This window comes from Telmatherina bonti, assembly GCF_933228915.1.
Source record: "Telmatherina bonti genome assembly, chromosome: 10".
NCBI classification, from domain to species: domain Eukaryota; kingdom Metazoa; phylum Chordata; class Actinopteri; order Atheriniformes; family Telmatherinidae; genus Telmatherina; species Telmatherina bonti.
In genome coordinates this window covers 23,230,075-23,248,225 of record NC_136628.1, presented here as the reverse complement: position 1 = coordinate 23,248,225, position 18,151 = coordinate 23,230,075, and the positions used below count along the sequence as shown (strand labels likewise).

General features: G+C 39.3%; 1 protein-coding gene across 3 annotated transcripts in view; it reads right to left on the bottom strand.

The window, feature by feature from the left end:
- Positions 1 to 17,440, bottom strand: part of ppp3ca (protein phosphatase 3, catalytic subunit, alpha isozyme) — a gene marked incomplete at both ends in the record, with an annotated part of 40,164 nt that extends 22,724 nt beyond the window's left edge. Inside the window, 2 exons of one of the 3 annotated variants that reach the window (XM_079248249.1) lie at positions 1,935 to 2,135; positions 17,371 to 17,440. In XM_079248249.1, the coding sequence (XP_079104375.1) occupies positions 1,935 to 2,135; positions 17,371 to 17,440 (271 nt within the window). Of the gene's footprint in view, positions 1 to 1,934; positions 2,136 to 8,131; positions 8,187 to 17,370 lie in introns of those variants that run through there. The other 2 variants (XM_079248250.1, XM_079248251.1) reach the window with 2 other exon arrangements.
- Positions 17,441 to 18,151: the final 711 nt, after the last annotated feature.

Sequence of the window (18,151 nt, the reverse complement as noted above, 5' to 3'; positions counted from 1 at the left end):
ATTATAAAATGTTTCTCTTTTTTTTATTGTTTTATTGATTTTTTTTTTACTTGTCTTTCTGGGCATTATAGCAGCACAATTATGGTTTGGCTACTGTGTTGTTTTTTCCTAAATTACCGGAAGTAGAATCCTCTATCATTACTGCAGTCATCTTTACCAGCTGAGCAACTTTACCACTATATTTGCCGATTATTCAGGCCAGTCTATCTACTGTTTTTCAAAAAAGCAACTAGTGGCAACAGTTGTTATTGAAGACTAATAGAAACTGACGTGAAAATGTGTATCATGACTCTTCTCCATGAACAGCAGTCCTGCTGTGATTAGGATTTTTGCGCATACATAACTTTTATGTGACCGCTAGAAAAAAAATGCTTCAGGAAACATTTCTCGAATAATTTGTCTTGATGGGAAACTATGGCCGAATACACATTTATTGTGAGGGCACCGTCATGTTGTACAGTACAACTAGACCATACTGTAGCTTCATCCTTAACAGAAAAAAACCCCTATGTATCAACATATTCTGACACTTCTGGCTCTTAGCAATTCATAACTGGCATCTCATGGAAACTCCATTTTCCTTACTCACGTTTTTATTTCTATTGTAACATTCGTAGTTATAAAATCCTCCTCCTGAAGTCAAAATTTGTGTTTCAGTCCCGGAAGTATTTCTTAAGATGCTGTCTTTAGAACAGAATAATTACAGTAGGCTCTTTTAATTCTCACTAGTTGACCAAAAATTATCTTTAATGAGACTTCATGGAAAGAGACCATTTTCAATACTGAGAACAATTTACAGTCTGCTTGGTTTCGTCTGTGTGGAGTCTGTAGGCTTTCTCCGGGTTCTCCTGCATCATCCAATAGTCTAAAACATGCATGTTGGGTTGATTGATGTTTTTATGTTCTCTGTAGAAGAAGTTATTGTTTGTTTCTCTGACTGAAGACCTGTCCAGGTTGTATTCTGGCTCTCTGCTAGTAAACTAGAATAAGTAGGTATAGCTACTGGATGGACTGGCAGAAAAGGTAATAATATAAGTCTGAAAATGACATTTTTTTGCTGCGTTCATATAAATCCCTGTTTTCTTTTTCTTTTCCTGCCATAAATGCCACAAACGTAAGCCTGTATAATCACACATTTCTTGAGCAGAATATATCTTCATCACCATCATCTTTTTTTTTCTAGAAAAAAAGTTACCATTATATATATATTTAGTTTTGGTATATATGGCCATGTTCCCCTTAGAAAACAATAATAAGTAATATCTGTCTGCTTCATGTGGAATAGTTCTCAGACCTTTTAGCTGAACTAATCTCTCAAGCTGCCAAATTATCTGGTGTATGGGTAACATAAACTGTGTAGCAGCAGGCTACTATTAGAGAAACTGGAAAGAAATAACAACATGCATCAGAAAAAGCCCAGTTTAGTAAAAAAAATAAAAAAAAAAATAAAAAATCATTATTTCACTGTCTCCCCTTGAATATTAAACCAATAAAGTTAAAAAAAATTAAATCAGGTTCAAACTGTGTTTGCCTATGAATGTTTATGCATCTCACTGAAGAAAACATAAGTTTGTACTAGGACTTATTTTACTAACAGTTAAGCAACCATTTGAACGCTTAGACTATTTGACCTAATCAGAAAATAAATACAGCATTTCCACATCTACTTTTATGTGCTCAAATGTTAAGTCCTGACAAAACCACTGATATTTTTGCAACTTCTAAGTGTTGCTTTGATGATTTATGTAAGGCTTTATATTATTGCTATGGATAGTTTTCATTCTGTAGGATGTTGACAAGTTTAAAATACATACATATTGATATTAATAAAAAAAAAAAAACTGATTGAAAGATATTCACAAAAAGATCAAGCTTCAGAACTGTCCTTATTTGGACTTCATGTAGCAAGTAAATGCCTCCAAAAGATTATATACCTGTGACAGGGGCTTCGATGTCTAGTATAGTTTTCTCCTGACGTAAGATGGCTGCTCCTTCATTGATGATTCGTAGGGCCACGGCTTCTTCAACACGGCCCTCCTTGGTCAGGTGGGCCTTCAGAAGGTCGACACGAGGTTTTCCTTCACAGTCAAACACTTCCTTCATTGTAAGGCGGTGGCTCAAGGGGAAGGGGACAGCTGAGGACAGAGCACATTACCGAATTACATTTAAACACTCAGGTCATTAAAGAAACTGTGCCTCCCGATAATGCCATCAAGAATCCATTTCTACTTGACTGTAGTTTGCAACTTTGGTGAATTATCAACAAATGACTAACACATGACATACATTTTGTTTTACCAGCACTGTTGATTAACAATATTTCATAGAAATCTGCATAAATCATCTAAGTCATCTGTTCACCCTCCCCAAATTACTTGAAGCTGTGGCTAAAATGCACTGGTCACCTGGTCTATGTATGTGTGTGTGTGTGTGTGTGCTGAGACTTCAAGCTTTTAGGGCCCATGGATTGACTTTATTTACAGATCATCTGGCTTAATCTAGAAAACTCTTTAAGTTTCTGAGTTGTAAATAATTCACATGGAAAATATGAATTCAGATCAAGTCCAGCTGCAAATTCACCGCTATATTAAAACTAGACACAAACATACACATATACGGTTTCATACACATGCATGTAACACAACCTGACAGCAGAATTATACTTTGGAGTGAAGGCATGCTTGCCAGATTTGTGCAGAGCCTGTAGCAAACAGGTCCACTCAGCAGTGCAAAATGAAGAGAAGACAAAAGAAGAGTCTTAAACTGCACATGATCAGGATGCTCTTTAATAATAAATGCTCGACTAGAAAAATCTCAGAGTTGCTGCTCCTGGGATAATGAGGCAAGCCCCAGAGAGTGTAGTTAATAGGACTAAAATTTTTCACAGTGTGCAGTGTGTATGTGTGATGGTGATCTGTGCTTTGACACTTAACCAGCAAGTACAAACTCAGCACTGTCAAAATGGAGAGAAAGTAAATTAACTCATGAGGTATAACAACACAGTCTGAAACTGTCCTATATTCGCCAATTACCAAAAGGTAATGTAGTGTCAACCTGACGGAAACTGGCCTAGGTTGATATATATGCTGCTCTGGGCGCTATAATGTGTTCATGAATATATAAAAGTAAATGTGAAGGATGAAATTAAATGACTGTGGAAATGATCCTTCAGTTGATTTTAAGCAGCCAGCAGAGCTTAAACAATAAAATGATCAGTAATTTAGCATATGTGTATGGATTAAAAATATTTAATACTTGGCACTTTCAGTAAAAAGTTAAAACAGTCCTTTTTAAAAAAAGAAAAAAAAAAAAAAAAAAAAACGAAAAGAAAAGAAAAGAAAAGAAAAGAAAAAAAGAAAAAAGAAGAAAAAAGTCCATACTATGTAAATGTAACCAGTTAGTCATTGAGAAAATTTCAAGTTGAATTTAATACGGCTGCTTTCAAAAGGGGTTGTGTGAATTCTTCTTGGCAACAGTCTTTTATTTTTTTTATTTACAATTTTGACAACATAGTAAAATACACACATTACAACAACAGCAAAAAAGAAGCATCACAATAAAGTCATTGCAGTTCACTGATAAGTCTCATATTTTAGTCTTATAAAAATCCAGGGTCCATTATCTCCATTATCCATATCTAATAAAACGGATGCAGATTGTTCCATCATCAATAAATCCAGAAATTCTTATAACCAGGTATCAATAATGAATCAATTTGGCTTGTGTACTTTCCAGTTCACCAATATAATTCGTTTCACAGATAAAAAGGCTAAAGCAATTACACGTTGTGCATTTTTTTAATGGATCCTCTTATTCCCAAAAGACAAACCAAAGGACAATCAGGTAATATTATATATTTAAAGTGGATTCAAATAAACAGATGACCTCTTTCCAAAATATCCTCACTGATCGGCAGTGCCAAAATAAATGAATAAGTATCCCGGTTTTCCCACACCCATGTCAACACATTGAGGAAATGGAGGAGTCCATTTTATTTAATCTATATGGAGTTATGTATGCTCAATGTAAAATCTTAAATTATATCATTTTATTGCATGCATTTAGACATCATTGTTGTACTTTTTAAAATGGATTCCCACTGAACTGTAGTTATAGAAACAGTCAGGTCCTTCTCTGACAACAGTCTGCACAGTAGTGGAGGGAAGACATTTTTGACCAGACTCTATAGTAATGTGGGTCATAAAGAATAAAATTTAAGACCAAAGTTTGTCAAATCAGTCAACTTGATATCATGATCATGTCCTGGATTCATCCAGGTCAGGAATCTGAAAGTCTGGTCCTAAAGAGCCACTGCCCTGCAGATTTTAGATGTTTCCCCAGAAACATGCAGAACTTGACAACAAACTATTGGATTCATTTAATTTGAATCGGTTGTATAAAGCACTTAAAACCTGCATGACAGTGGCCTTTGAATACCATAGTCTAAGATCTCTGACCTGGATGACTGAGAACCTTCCCATCAGCTTGGAGCACGATTCTGTCAGAAATATTATGTTTTCAAAGTAGACATTTCTACATGCAGACATGGAATACTTCAGTGCTGGTTTTGATTGCTTCTTCTCCCAATTTTTTATTAAAACAGATTGATAGTTATCGAGTCCTTATGGTAGATTTACATACACATACATTTTCTAATGTTCAGACTTTCATTAATTGGTCTGAGCATTGAGAGCTGTAATTATATTTTGACATCTTAGCATGATTGATGCACTTTGATGTATATTTTTATGTTTTCACCATCTATCTAATTGACTGTGTTATACAGGTCAGCTGGTTGTTCATCATCTGTAGGATCAATGGTTACTGTTTATAAAAAAATTAAAAAAAGATACCCATGAATGATTTAGATATGTTGAGAAAAGCTGGGGACTGAGACCATTCCATTCTTGCTGCCATGCATCATCAAAGTTGTCAAAAACATATAAGTGAGGCTGACAGTTTCAGTTGGATTTTCTGGGTCAGCACATGTCAAGATTTAAGAATCTGGAAATAAGCTTACCAAATCTCTAAGTGAATCTGAAATGTGACCAATTTACCCATGTATTATAAGGAAACTGGCTCTTCATGTTGTTAGCTTCATGCTTCTTTACATTCCTTCTAGAAAAGGGCTCAACAGGAATGGACAGTTTAAATCTTAATTAGCTGTGAAAATACTACCAAGATCAGAGGACCTTTTGGTTTTAGCACCTAATTTAAAAAAGAAGAAATCATAGAGTAGTTAAATGTGATTATGTAATAGTAAAATTTAATCTATAAAAAGATAACTGTAACCTTACAGCTAAATAGTAATCTTTCCAACGCCGGAGATTAAAATCAGGTCTTTCACAAATGATCTTCTGTCATATTTTGAAGAAACACAAATGTTGACACAGACAGAGCAAAACAAACCGATATAGATGTATGGTTCAGAGATGAAAAGCCGACTTCTGCTCAGCACCAAGCTCAGTTGAACTATGAAATACTGTATGTTGCTGGGCAACAGCAGCAGTAGCTGACTGTTGGAGTTTAGCCAGTGGCGCCACGGAAAACTGCAATTTGCATTGGAGGTTCACATAGATACAATGATGTTTTGGAGATGTTTATACCATTCAGGTGACATTTTTCCAAAAATCTCAAGCAGCTTCTGAATTAGGGTCAGACTGTATTTCTTTATATACAAAATATACTCTTAAAGCAAGCTTCCAATCTGAAGGGAAGATAAAATGATGTGCATGGTAGGTTTATAGTTCTGACAAGCAATACCGGGTTCCATCAGGAAACGTTGGATGGCTTCACAAATGGGCTTATTATGTGTTGTGGGAAGCCTAATTAAAATATGTAGGCCCAGGTATCAAGCTTTTTATTATGATGCCACAGATCATTTTCTACACTTCTACCTGCCATGATCTGATGTCTAAGACTTTTTTTTTTTATCTGTTAGCGTTTGAACCTTCTGACTAATGTCAATATATGGATTTTGTAAAAACCAAGTCAACTCTGCCACACATCACAAATTTCTGCAGCAAGGCATAAAATCGTCATTATCCATGTTGTTGGTGCATGAAGGAAAGAGTGACTGTTACAAGGTCTGACAGATCATGTCTCAGGGTACAGACAGACAGTGCACAGGTGGACTTATGGCCTCATGCCTCTTGATGCTCACAGCACAGTAATGACAGTGCAGGGGAAAACAAACTGCTCTGGCCAGCAGATACTGTACCTTTTTCTGCTCTGTCAGGTTAAAACAAGGCAGGAGAAAAATAACTAAAGAGAAGGCTGCGGTGGTTTAGGTTAGAGCTATGTATATGTGGGTAAAAATAGCTTGGAGTAGTTTGTAGTGTCAGTGCTTGGTACATGAGACACAATAACTGCAGGATATCTCAGTTTCAGCATCAAAATTGGTACCGTCACTGTTAGTCTCCTTTGATCACCTGATGGCTCTATGTTTCTGTTTCTAATGACTATTTTTTCACTTTTCAGCCCTTCAGGGATTGTGGAAAAAAGACTTGGCTTTTCAAAGCAGAGTATAAAAATAGGAACCCAAATAAAAGGGACAAAAGGAATATCCATACACCTGTCAAGCATTTCTGAACCATATTAGCATAAAAGCATTTGGCAAACAAGAGAAATGAGAACTTAAGAGAAACATATAACCCATTTTCAGTGGTCTAAGAGATTAAAGAAATATATATTTGATGCATATATTCGTGGTTTTTGATACACCAAGCCTAAAACAACAAGAAAAACAGAAATGAAACAAACACATAACACTATGATTATTTCAAACTCCTAAATGCTCGCTGTTACATGATCATGTTACAAAAGCAAAAAAACTGAGTCAGAATCCTTGGCTGTGTTGCCCTTTCTCATATGAACCTTCTGTTTGACATATTTTTGAATTCCTAAATGAAACCCTGCCAAGGAAAGCCTCAACCATTGAACTCTACAAATTATGTGAATATATGGCTGCAATTTTATTTTAAACCAGTTTATTCATCTCACTATCAATGCCACAGACTTACAAATGATAAAATGTTCAGCAACTGGAAGCACATAAGAGTTTCTGCTGTATAGGCATCGTATCTATGAAGGCTAGTGTTGTGATAATCTAGTGACAACGTGATGAATATCAGCAGGACGAACATTTTTTAGGATGCATAGTATTTATGTTACAATGAAATATAGGTTATCAAATGCTCCATAGGTGCTTCAACACAAGTAAGAACATAATATAAAGGTGTACAAGAGGAATGTGGGTGATTTTTTTGCATATTACAGCTCATTTTCTCGCTTCGCAAACTGTCCTTTTGATATTAAATTAAGCTCATTTACATCTATAATTGTATATTTACTGCACTTGCAGTTATTATCATTTAGGCTAAATGTATCACACAGTCCAAGTAACTTAATATTTCTCCAATTCTGGAGCCTAAAGGACAAAGTTGTCAGTACTGACTGAGCTGCTCGGCCATTATGTTAATACACTGACTGTAGATATACAGTCACAGTACTGTCTGTGAGCTGATCCATGGCGAGCAAGGTTGTGAGTTATGGCAACTGGGAGGACTTCATCATTCTACACTGATCAAATTCCTGATACACCCTTTTCTAATAAAATTAAAACCTGACTCATTCTAGGTAAAGTGCACCATATTAAATGCCAATTTCATGCTTTCTTCCTCCTCTGCTGGCCCCATCAAAGCCAATGAAATCCTGCTGCATCACTGCCCCAGCTTCTGCTACAAAGCTCGGCAATTCAGCTTTTCCTTCCCCTCACTTCTCATGATGCGGTCAAATCGACTCAAACAAGATTAAAACATATGTAATTCGGCACAGTAAAATCATTTACCGTACATCTATGTCCCTGTATGCTACTGCTCCTTCTGAGCTTTTTGTCTCATCTCCGTGGGGGCCGTGCAGCAGAGAAAACCGGATTGTTTATCAACATCAAAGCTTCAGGTACCCACTATCATCACCGCCAATGCAACTTAACAGCCACATATGCACCATCAATGCACGACCAAACAAAAAAAAAAAAAAAAATAAAAAAGGCCACGTTCTGTCAAACTGCAACACTTGAGATGTTATGTAATACAGCCACATCCAAGCAGAAAAATGTAGGCTAACTCACATTTTACCACCCGATCGGTGGGGTTTAAGACGATGTCAGCGTTAGACATCTTCATGAGCAGTTGCTGTCTTCGAGGCTGAAGTGATTTTTTCCCTCCTTTTGGATGTTGCTCTCAGTGTTTCTCGCTGAAATGCGACTGATGCTGTGGCATCACTCTGACGATGCTCTCCCTCCGTGCGTCGGTGCTGCGCCGGGTAGGACTGCTGCTCCCCAGGCTGGGATGGATGCTGGCTGCTGGATGCTGTAGGAGCCGCTTCTGCTGTGCTAAGCTGTTAATGTGGGGGAGGATGCGCGGAAAGAGAGAGGGAGAAAGAGAGAGAGAGAGAGAGAGAGAGAGAGAGCGCGAGAGAGAGCACTATCCCGACATGGCGGTGGAGGGAACTCCCACGCAAATGTTTCACGGGACTGCCTGATGCTGCCATCAGATGGAGGATGAGTTGGGGTTGCCCCCACACACGCACCACGCGGTACATTTTGGTATTCTGGAAATTTGGTTACGCCTGATGATGACAGTGTATGAACCTCGATTTGGAAATCTTCAGATTTGTGGGGTTTTACAGTAAACATGCGGGTGTTAACTGCCCGCGCGCACACCTGCACGCGAGTATCACAGGTCTCTGCATTTGTGGCAGAGAAATTTCACTTGGTGGCGACAAACCGTCAGCTTTTAATTGAAACTAAGCTACGCAAAGTGACCCTTTGGTGACATTTTTCAAGACAATTGAATGTTTTGATCCTATAATCTAATATTGTTTTGTGTCACGTGAGTAAAGGCTTTTTTTTTTTTTTTTAAATGATAAGGCTTTTACCACATCAGCTTGTGCATAAACAGAAAGTTAAATCTACATCATGGGCTGAGAGTTGTCGTTCAGTGGTTAATTCAAGATAAATTCGCCCAACAAAGAACCAAAAGGAGGCTACGCTTAAACATCAAGGATGTGAACATTATGCAACACACGTTTTACACATGAGGACGGTCAGCACAAACTCCATATATTTAGCATTTTTTCCTGCATGCATGATGGTGACATGTTTTCTGTACATCTCAGTAATTTGGCCAGAGTTGAACCTCAATCTGAAACAGCAAAGACAACTTAAAATATTCCCTTATTTACTAAGAGGATATCATTATTAAGAATTATGGGTGTTGAGAACTGGAGAATGAAAGGTCATTTCGGTGAAAGATAACACTACAATAGGGGCTACAAAATTTGCTGAGTTACAAAATAACCAGGAAAAAATAAGGAACTAAAATAAAGGCTATCTGAGCTTCACAGTCTCAAGAAACTGAATTACTTAATTAATTACTACTAAATTATTACATACTGGTCATAAAATGAAAAGAAACCTAATCTGGACACAATGATTTATTAATGATTACCTCAGTTTTGCATTCCCATGAAATCTGATAAATTGCCTTATCATTACTCAATCATTAAAAGTCAGTTATCTAAAAAAAAGGACTCCAAACTAAGGACTAATTGGTATTTAGTAATCAAATGTGTCATTTTTAATCAATGATCCCTTAATGATGAGTATCTTATCCTTTTCTTATAAGTGCTTTAATTATAAACGATCATCATTATTATTTAAGTATTATTTTGAGTAGTTTTGAGTGGTTTAAATTAACCAGCTACAGAATATAACTAAATATGTAACTCTTTGTAATTATTTGCTTAAAGAATGACGTCGATCAACTGTTATAATAATTCATGATTAACTTGTCATTATTCTTTCTGTGTACCCCTGCAGTAGAGTGAAAACTCATGCTGAGTACTTAGTTGAAGTAAGTCCTTTGTTGAAGTCAGAAGCAAATTCTAAACTGTGTACATTATGCAAAAAATAAATCAAATAAAATGGGGATTGGATCAGCTGGTGTTGTAAAAGCTGCAGACAGTATCAACGATGCTAATTCCAGTTCCCGAAGATAAAGCTTGTACTGGTGTAGAAGCTACAGCTGGTACTGGGGCAGCAGCAGGGGCTCCTGCAGTCCATGAAGGATGCAGATGAGCGATGAGATGCCCCAAATATATTTCTCTCTCTCAAGAGTGGTTATTAAATTTTTAAATGTGCTACCAAAATACACACACAAATCAAGTTCATACAGAGCACAAAACAAGCTTAGCAATGTTGTTGACATGCTTACTTTGTTTAGTTCTCAGAAGGAAATGCATGATGACAACAAGCTTAGAATTCAAGCAGAACACAGGGTCAGTAGCATGGCTAGCTAGCTAGCCTGTTACCTCTAGAAAGGAAACAACAACATTACTTTGCAAAATCATTATTGCCTCCAGTGAACTTGTCACCAATGGGACAAGTAACAAAAGATGCAAAAAGCTGTCGCACTTATCTATTTGTTGGTCTCCTGGTCCAGCCATCCCACGCCCTCTTTCCCGATCTGGAGAAGACACTACCCATTTCTGGCTGAGGACCATGGTCTTGGATTTGGAGGTGCTTATTTTCATCCCAACCATTTCATACTCGGCTGCAAATCTCCAGTGAGAGATCCCACCAATGCCATGCCACCCATGGTGCTGCACTTAACCCCCACCCAAACCCAGCACTCCTACCTCAAGAGAGAACCTGCCACCATCAGAGTTCCACACCTAACCTATGTTCAGGGGCGGACTTACCATTAGGCAAAACTAGGCTGTTGACTAGGGCCCCCACTTCTTTAGGGCCCCATAAAACTTGTCATACACTTATGGTTATTTATTAATTAGTTACTTATTACTAACAAAAATTATGTTTTTGATTAAAATGCAGTCGCTAAACTGTCAGCTGAATGATTATTATATTATGTGTGTCTAGGGGCCACCCCCTTCAGATATATAGGGCCAAACACTAATACCTAATGTGATCTGTGTGTGTGATGAGGTCAGTGAGTTGATCTGTAACTTAAAGAATGACTCGTCACAGTAAATGATCAGTTCGTACCATCGAGTGAAGCAACCCTTCCCTGTCACTATACACGGTCCTCTCAGTCAGCAAAGAGACTTTTACACTGGCTGTTTGTTAGCAACGCGAATACTATACAGTAGTGGAGTAGAAAGTGCAATATTTACCCATGCCTACCTTTGCCTGGGGCCCCAAATCTCTTAAATCTGCCACTGTGGTTCCCCAGAGGGCAGAAATCCGAACAGGAGCTCTACAACAGAACCCCAGTTGACACTCCCAGTTTCCCAAGGTTATTTTTCCCCCTCCCTTCTGTGGAAGGTACTTGTGTCTTGGGAGTGTTTAGGTGGACATGTTAGTTCAGGGATCCTCAGTCCTGGTACTTGAGGGCCAGTGACCTGCAGGCTTTCTAAATGTCCCTGCTGCAGCACACTGGATACAAACCAGTGTGCATTTAGCAGACATGTGCAGAACTTGTCTGAGTCTGAGTCAGGTGTGTTCCAGCCGGGACACCCGGAAAACCTGCAGGACACTGGCCCTCAAGGATCCATGTGCTAGTTAATGGCAATGCCACACAGATGTGCAGGGGAAGTCATGACAGATTGCCAGGAATGGGCAGAAGGGCCACCAGACCAGTGGTGGGTACAGCTGTTTGGTGCATACACACAAACAACAGTCAGGGCCTTTCTCCCATCCTGAAGGTGGAGAGAAGCTCGTCTCTTGTCCACCAGGGTAAACCCCAATGTACAGGGTCAAAATTGGGCAACAGTAAGTATGCCCATACCCACTCGGCACTTTTCATCAGAAACAACTCCAGAATGGAAGAGGGTCCAGCCCTTCTCAGGGACGCTGGTTCCACAGCTAAAGCCAAGAGTAAAGATGAGTCCAACTATCTAGCTGTAATTTCAACTCCCTTTCAGAACCTCAGGCTCCTTTCTCACCAGAGAGGTGACGTATCATGTCCCTAGTGCTAGTTTCTGCAGCTAACGATTAGACCCCGAGGGTCCCAGCCCTCTGCCATCACCCAGCTCACATAGCACACAACTCCTATGGTCCCTCCCATGGGTGGTGAGATCACAAAAGAAATCTGACTTAATCTAAACTAATCTACACTTAATGTCTGAATATTAGTGACTAGTCAAAATGATAAAGATGCATTTCATCTTAGTTAGAACATCCTGGCTTGTCTTTTCTCCATGGCCTGCAGATACAAACATTTGGAGGTTTGTCAGTCAACAGTTTTGCCCAGAAACTTCTGTTTCTGTGACTGTATATGTACTTTAAAGGAATTGTTTTTAGATTGGCCACCAGCACAACAATACAGAAAGAAATTCAATTACAGAACAACAATTATCTGTATTTGGCAAAAGGAACTGATTTTCTTTTAGATCTAAATGTGCATTTAGATTAAAATGGTGTTAATGTAATTGAAACTCAGCTGTAGTAAGTTTTTATATCAAACAGTATTGTACTTATTTCCACGTCGGTTGTTGACAAAGAGAGGAAAACTTTTCTTCTGGAGGGTGAAGAAAAAGTTTTTCGACTACCATATGAAGAACAAGAACAACTGAGAAAAGATACACAGATGAATGGATGAATAATAAATTTATATTCTTGACTGCCATAAACCTAATGGCAGTGCCACCTTTGCTTTGGCTCGAGTTTTGGAATCTAAGTGATGGGGCTGTTTATTTTATTTTATTTATTTTTTATTTTTTACAATAAAGCCCATTTTGATATGACACGGGAGTGTTGTGGTTCCTGCTCTGACCTGTGCTGCAGTGGGTGTGCCTGTTTCCCTGGCAATCAAGTCCACACCAGGTTCTCATCGGGTAATCAGCAGCAGCAGCAAGATAAAAGGCCAGCTCAGTTCACCAGTCATCGCCTGATTGTTGTGTCATCTGTGGTAACAGCTCTCGAGCATTTCAGCTTAAGAATTTAAACTGCTTGTTTCACAACTGTCTGTTCTGTCACCAGTGCATGATTCTTGCCTGCCTGCCCGCCAACCTGCCTGCCTGCCCGCCAACCCGCCTGCCTGCCCGCCAACCTGCCTGCCCGCCCGCCAACCTGCCTGCCTGCCCGCCAACCTGCCTGCCTGCCCGCCCGCCTGCCTGCCCGCCAACCTGCCCGCCCGCCTGCCCGCCTGCCCGCCCGCCTGCCCGCCCGCCTGCCCGCCAACCTGCCCGCCTGCCTGCCTGCCCGCCTGCCTGCCCGCCTGCCTGCCCGCCTGCCTGCCCGCCAGCCTGCCCGCCAGCCTGCCCGCCAGCCTGCCCGCCAGCCTGCCCGCCCGCCTGCCCGCCCGCCTGCCCGCCAACCTGCCTGCCTGCCTGCCCGCCTGGCCACTTACCATTCTGCCCAGGAGAACAATAAACCTGTCCTAGTATCCACATCCAATCTGCACTTGGGTCCTTGTTTGTCCTACACTACAACAGGGAGTCCATTTTATCTTTAAAACCAGTATGAATATAGGGTCAGATTTTCATAACAGGCTCCAAACTACTAGATAAACTATGAAGTAAGAAACAAACATACAATAATGTGCTTTTAAAAAAAAAAAGGGAAAAAAAGTTATTTGAACAGATAATCCTGCAGGTGGGCTCTTTCTGTAAAACACTGTTTACAGAGCTTTCAGAAAACTTTTATTTTACTCTTTTGTATCCAGTTATTAAAAACAAAACACCTTCATTGTTCACCAATATTCTTTTTCATAAGAAATTAGTGTTAAAATTGTTCACCTGCGTCATCTCAACTTCCAGTCGCATGACGGCTGGTCTGAAAAAGAGACAATGGTTTCTTTGAGAACTTGTGATGCCGATTGGCTTTTTATCTTCATTATTGCTCTCGGCCATTATCACAAAGCTGTTTCTGTTTTGAAAAAGTTCGAACTGCGTGTTTTAGTGGCACTGCCCACTTGAAGTTTCCCCATCTTATCTGGGACAGACCTCACAACAGAGCAAGGAATTTTTTTGCAATCAGCAGGACTTCGCACAAAAATTAATTAACAAAATCATTAAGTCAAAATGTTCTTATCCATTGTTGAGGTTTTTGAGAGGGGAATTAAACCTGCATCACCCACTGGGATCACACAGTGATCAAAGGCTCACTTAGATGGGAACAAAAAAGGGAAAGTAGAACAAAATGCAGGCAATGTGGGGTTGATTTCCAGGACTGCATTATTGCTGTGGTCATATATAAGTGTGTGTACTTTTTTGGGAAAGTCAATAAACATACTAATTTTGATATTTGCACACAGCTGAAAGGAAACTTAATGCTGAACTTAAAGGAAATGTTCCCTATGTCTAATATCCATGGGACTTCTCAAATATCTGATATAATACAGAAATGTAAAGTTTTTCCTTTTAGTCTTTTGCATGCTTGATGTTATTGGTGGTTTATTTGAAGTTCAGATTCTAGGTGGTGTGCTCACAGACATACAGAAAACATAAATACTAATAGCTTAATGCTGATCTGGTGCTTCAGCCAAGCAGAGATGAATTATTCTGCCGATTTGTGACATTTTGAACTGAGTGGTGAATCCGAGGCAAAGTTTTAATTACAACACAATTCTTTACTTAAATAAAATAAATCCCATCTCTTTGAAACCACTTTGGTGCTCTATTATGATGACAAACAACCAAGGGATCTTTTATACTAAGAAAACCTGCAATGCTCATCAGCTTGCCACAAGATGGCAACCTAAGCTTGATATTAACAGCAACAGCAACAGCTGGGCTGTTGTTCTGCATGGAGGGCACTGTTTGCTTCTTCACATAATGAGACATGATCATTTGAGAAGGCAATGACACTATTTATTTGCCAGTACAGAGTTTCTCATGTGACTTTGCTTTTCTGTCCTCATACTGTCATTCAGCAAAACCTAACAACATCCGTCGCCACGTATAAGTCTGAACATGTGATGAGCAGCAAGGTGAGCGGGATATCTCTGGAAATGGAGCCAGTAGTGGTCATCAATGTTCCAGGCCTCTGCAACTGTGAAGCTTACTCGCGGCGTGACTGAATTGAGGCAGTTTAGTGGAACAGGAAAGCACACCACAAAAATCCACAACACGTCAGACTCAGCTGATAACACAGGGTCTAACAACCAGCCCGTGTGCTTGTGGTCTGTCCTTGAAGTTGCCAATATTGCAAGGAATGATAAACCAACGATGTGATGAAAGTTAAGGGAAACTTACTTCTGTTCTCTTTTTGGTAAAGTATTTGTGATGTATTATTCTCATGTATTACGCAAATGTTACAGCCAAAACTATAGCCTTTGTTCTGATGGAAAGCACTTGGGCGCCAAATGATGTATTCTGGAGGTCATGTCAGAGCTACTACATAAGAAAGACAGGCAAAACAAATTTTAAAGTAGATGCACTCTTCTGTGTCCTCTGCATTGAGTCTCTCTTTAGTGACAACGACCTGTTGGTTCCAATAGTTATTGACGACTCCTTTATTTACTGTTTTTACTGGCATACTGTTCGGCTCATACATCTCTAAGGCTCCACATAATTTGGAAGTTATGTTGTATTTGGATCAGTAATATCACAAAAACGTTGCACTTCATGAGTACAAAATTCAAGTATATGAATACTTAAATAAACCGGTGTTTCTCATCATAATAGTCATATCACAAACTGATTAACATGCTGTTGAAAATTATTCATGTAAAACCTGACATAATTTATATTTAAAGCTACATTGGATATTTTGAATTGTTCATGTAAAAAGCTACGAATTCTGGTATCACGGTCAAAGTTTATAGAGAAAGAAAATTAAAAAGCATAATCAAAGCAAGTCATTTCAGTTTAATCTTTTTATTCCCCACTTGCAGCTCAGAGCATGGCTGCAGCGCTTATTTAAGTAAGGGTCAGGTATTTACTGGATATCCAGTAAAACAAAAGGTATCCCATCTGTGCAAGATTTCCTGCACCACAAAATGATCTCAGTCACACATTCACACATTTTATTTAGCATGGGGTGGAATAGTGGTTAGCACTGTGGCCTCGCAGAAAGAAGGCCGCTGGTTCAATCTTCAGGTGGGTGGAGGTTTGGACAATGGCCGTTCTGTGTGTAGTTTTCATGTTCTCCCAGTGTATGCGTGGGTTCTCTCTGGTACCTCCCACCATCCAAAGACATGCATGTTAGGTTAATTGGTTACTCTAAATTGCTCATAGGGGTGAGTGTGAGCGTGAGAGGTTGTATGTCTCTATGTGTTGGCCCTGGGATGGACTGGTGAGCTGTCCAGGTGTACCGTGCCTTTTGCCCAAAGACTGCTGGGATAGGCTCCAGCATACCTTTAACTGGAGTAAGTGGTTAGGATAATCATTTATCATGTAAAGATGCAGCTCCTATCCAAATTGCCACTCAAAGACAATTCAACAAAATATCAATTACTTTTAAAGACATAATCCAAACCCTTTAAATAGCGCGAGAAAGGAGTGTGTTAATATTACAAGGACACAAGAAAAGGGCAGTGTGTTTTGCCCAATGAAACTTCAGAATGTGGAGCATCTGAGGCTCTAACCACAAACCTTGCCATTAGGAGACCACCCAAATTACAACTTGAATTGTGGCACACTAAAAAAGATCTCTCATCACATTGGGAGAACAGTCCCTCAACAGTCCATGGTTGGACTATGTTGGACATATTCACTTTTGATGAGGAAACTGCATCAGATGACAAAACTTGTCTCACAAGTTAGCTTAGCATAAAGATTAAATGGAGAATAACTGACTCATGCATGACCTGCACTTCTGCAACAAATATAAAGTAGTTTTTCTGCAGTTGGAGTAACTTCCAGTTGGAGCCCAGCTTATGTTGACGCAAGTGCAATGAAGACTAAGCTCATTGAAAACCAATGAACAGTAAGGTTTTGCTAAATAAGTATTTGTGGTGGGTTGGTTTTCTGGAAAAGGCTTCTGATTCTTATAAAAACAAGCCTGCAGTGATATTTACTGGTAACAGGAAGTGGCCAAAGGGCAGCCATCATGTCCTACATGTTTGGGTTGAGAATCACATGGGATTGATTACTTTTAAAACTGGCATGTCCTCACTGATACACGGATAAGATGGCCTGAGAGCATTTATAAATGTGGTAAAATATTAAAAGTCATGAGAGACGTTTTTGTGACTAAATGTAATATAATGTCAATAAGGACAGAAATGAAATATAGAAATACCTGGGAAATACATACAACACTGTAACATCCCAGAAATAGCTGGTCTGTTCTAAATTTACCACAGTGATACTTTAGAAAGTTTGCAGTAGTTGCAGCTTTCCACTGTTTTGGAAAAAGCTGATGTTGCATGTCTTTCCTTGCTTCCATCATTCCTTACGTACCATTTTTTGGGCCATCTTGCGGGGCTTTCCTACAGTACTGGTCATGTGTGCAGCTAGGGATGGAGGCCATGCAACGCTAATCCTCCTCCCCAGCTCAGGAAAGTACCCTGACTCCCTTTGCAGAAAAAAACAACAACAAAGGGCTGAGTGTGGCTGCAGCCTGTGGGGTTCAGCGCACCCACCAGAACATGTCCAAGAGTCACAGCTTGCTGCTCCCTCCTACCCATCTATCCATGCATGACTCTCCGTCTCTGCCCCGCTTTTCTTTCTTTGACCCTCTTTTCAACCCGAGGAAGGCACGTAGGATTGCAGACGGCAATCTAATAGTCCTCCTTTTCTAGTGCTGGCACAGAAAGCTTCAGAACATTAAGGAGACTGTTTCAAACTAGTAAAGGAATATGGTCACATCATTCCAGTTCATGTGACTGCATGAAAGTGGAATAGTCCACATTTCACATTTCTATTAAGCAAAAGATTAAGCTCAAATCTTGACCCCAGAAACAGGTAGCAAGAACAATAAATGCAAGCGAGAGGATTTCATTTGTTTGCATGATATATTTATAATAATATAATGGATTAAACTGAACAAAATTTAAAGATAAATATTCCCTATAAATGTAATCAATTAATCGATTTTCTTTACTGATTTTCATTCTTAATTTTTTTTTTTTTTTTTTTTTTTTTTACTCAATCACCAACTTGATGCTTGTGGTTGAAAACTTGTGCCAAACACTTCCTGGTTGTGATGACGTCAGAACTGTTGGGTGGTGATTTCAGCGAG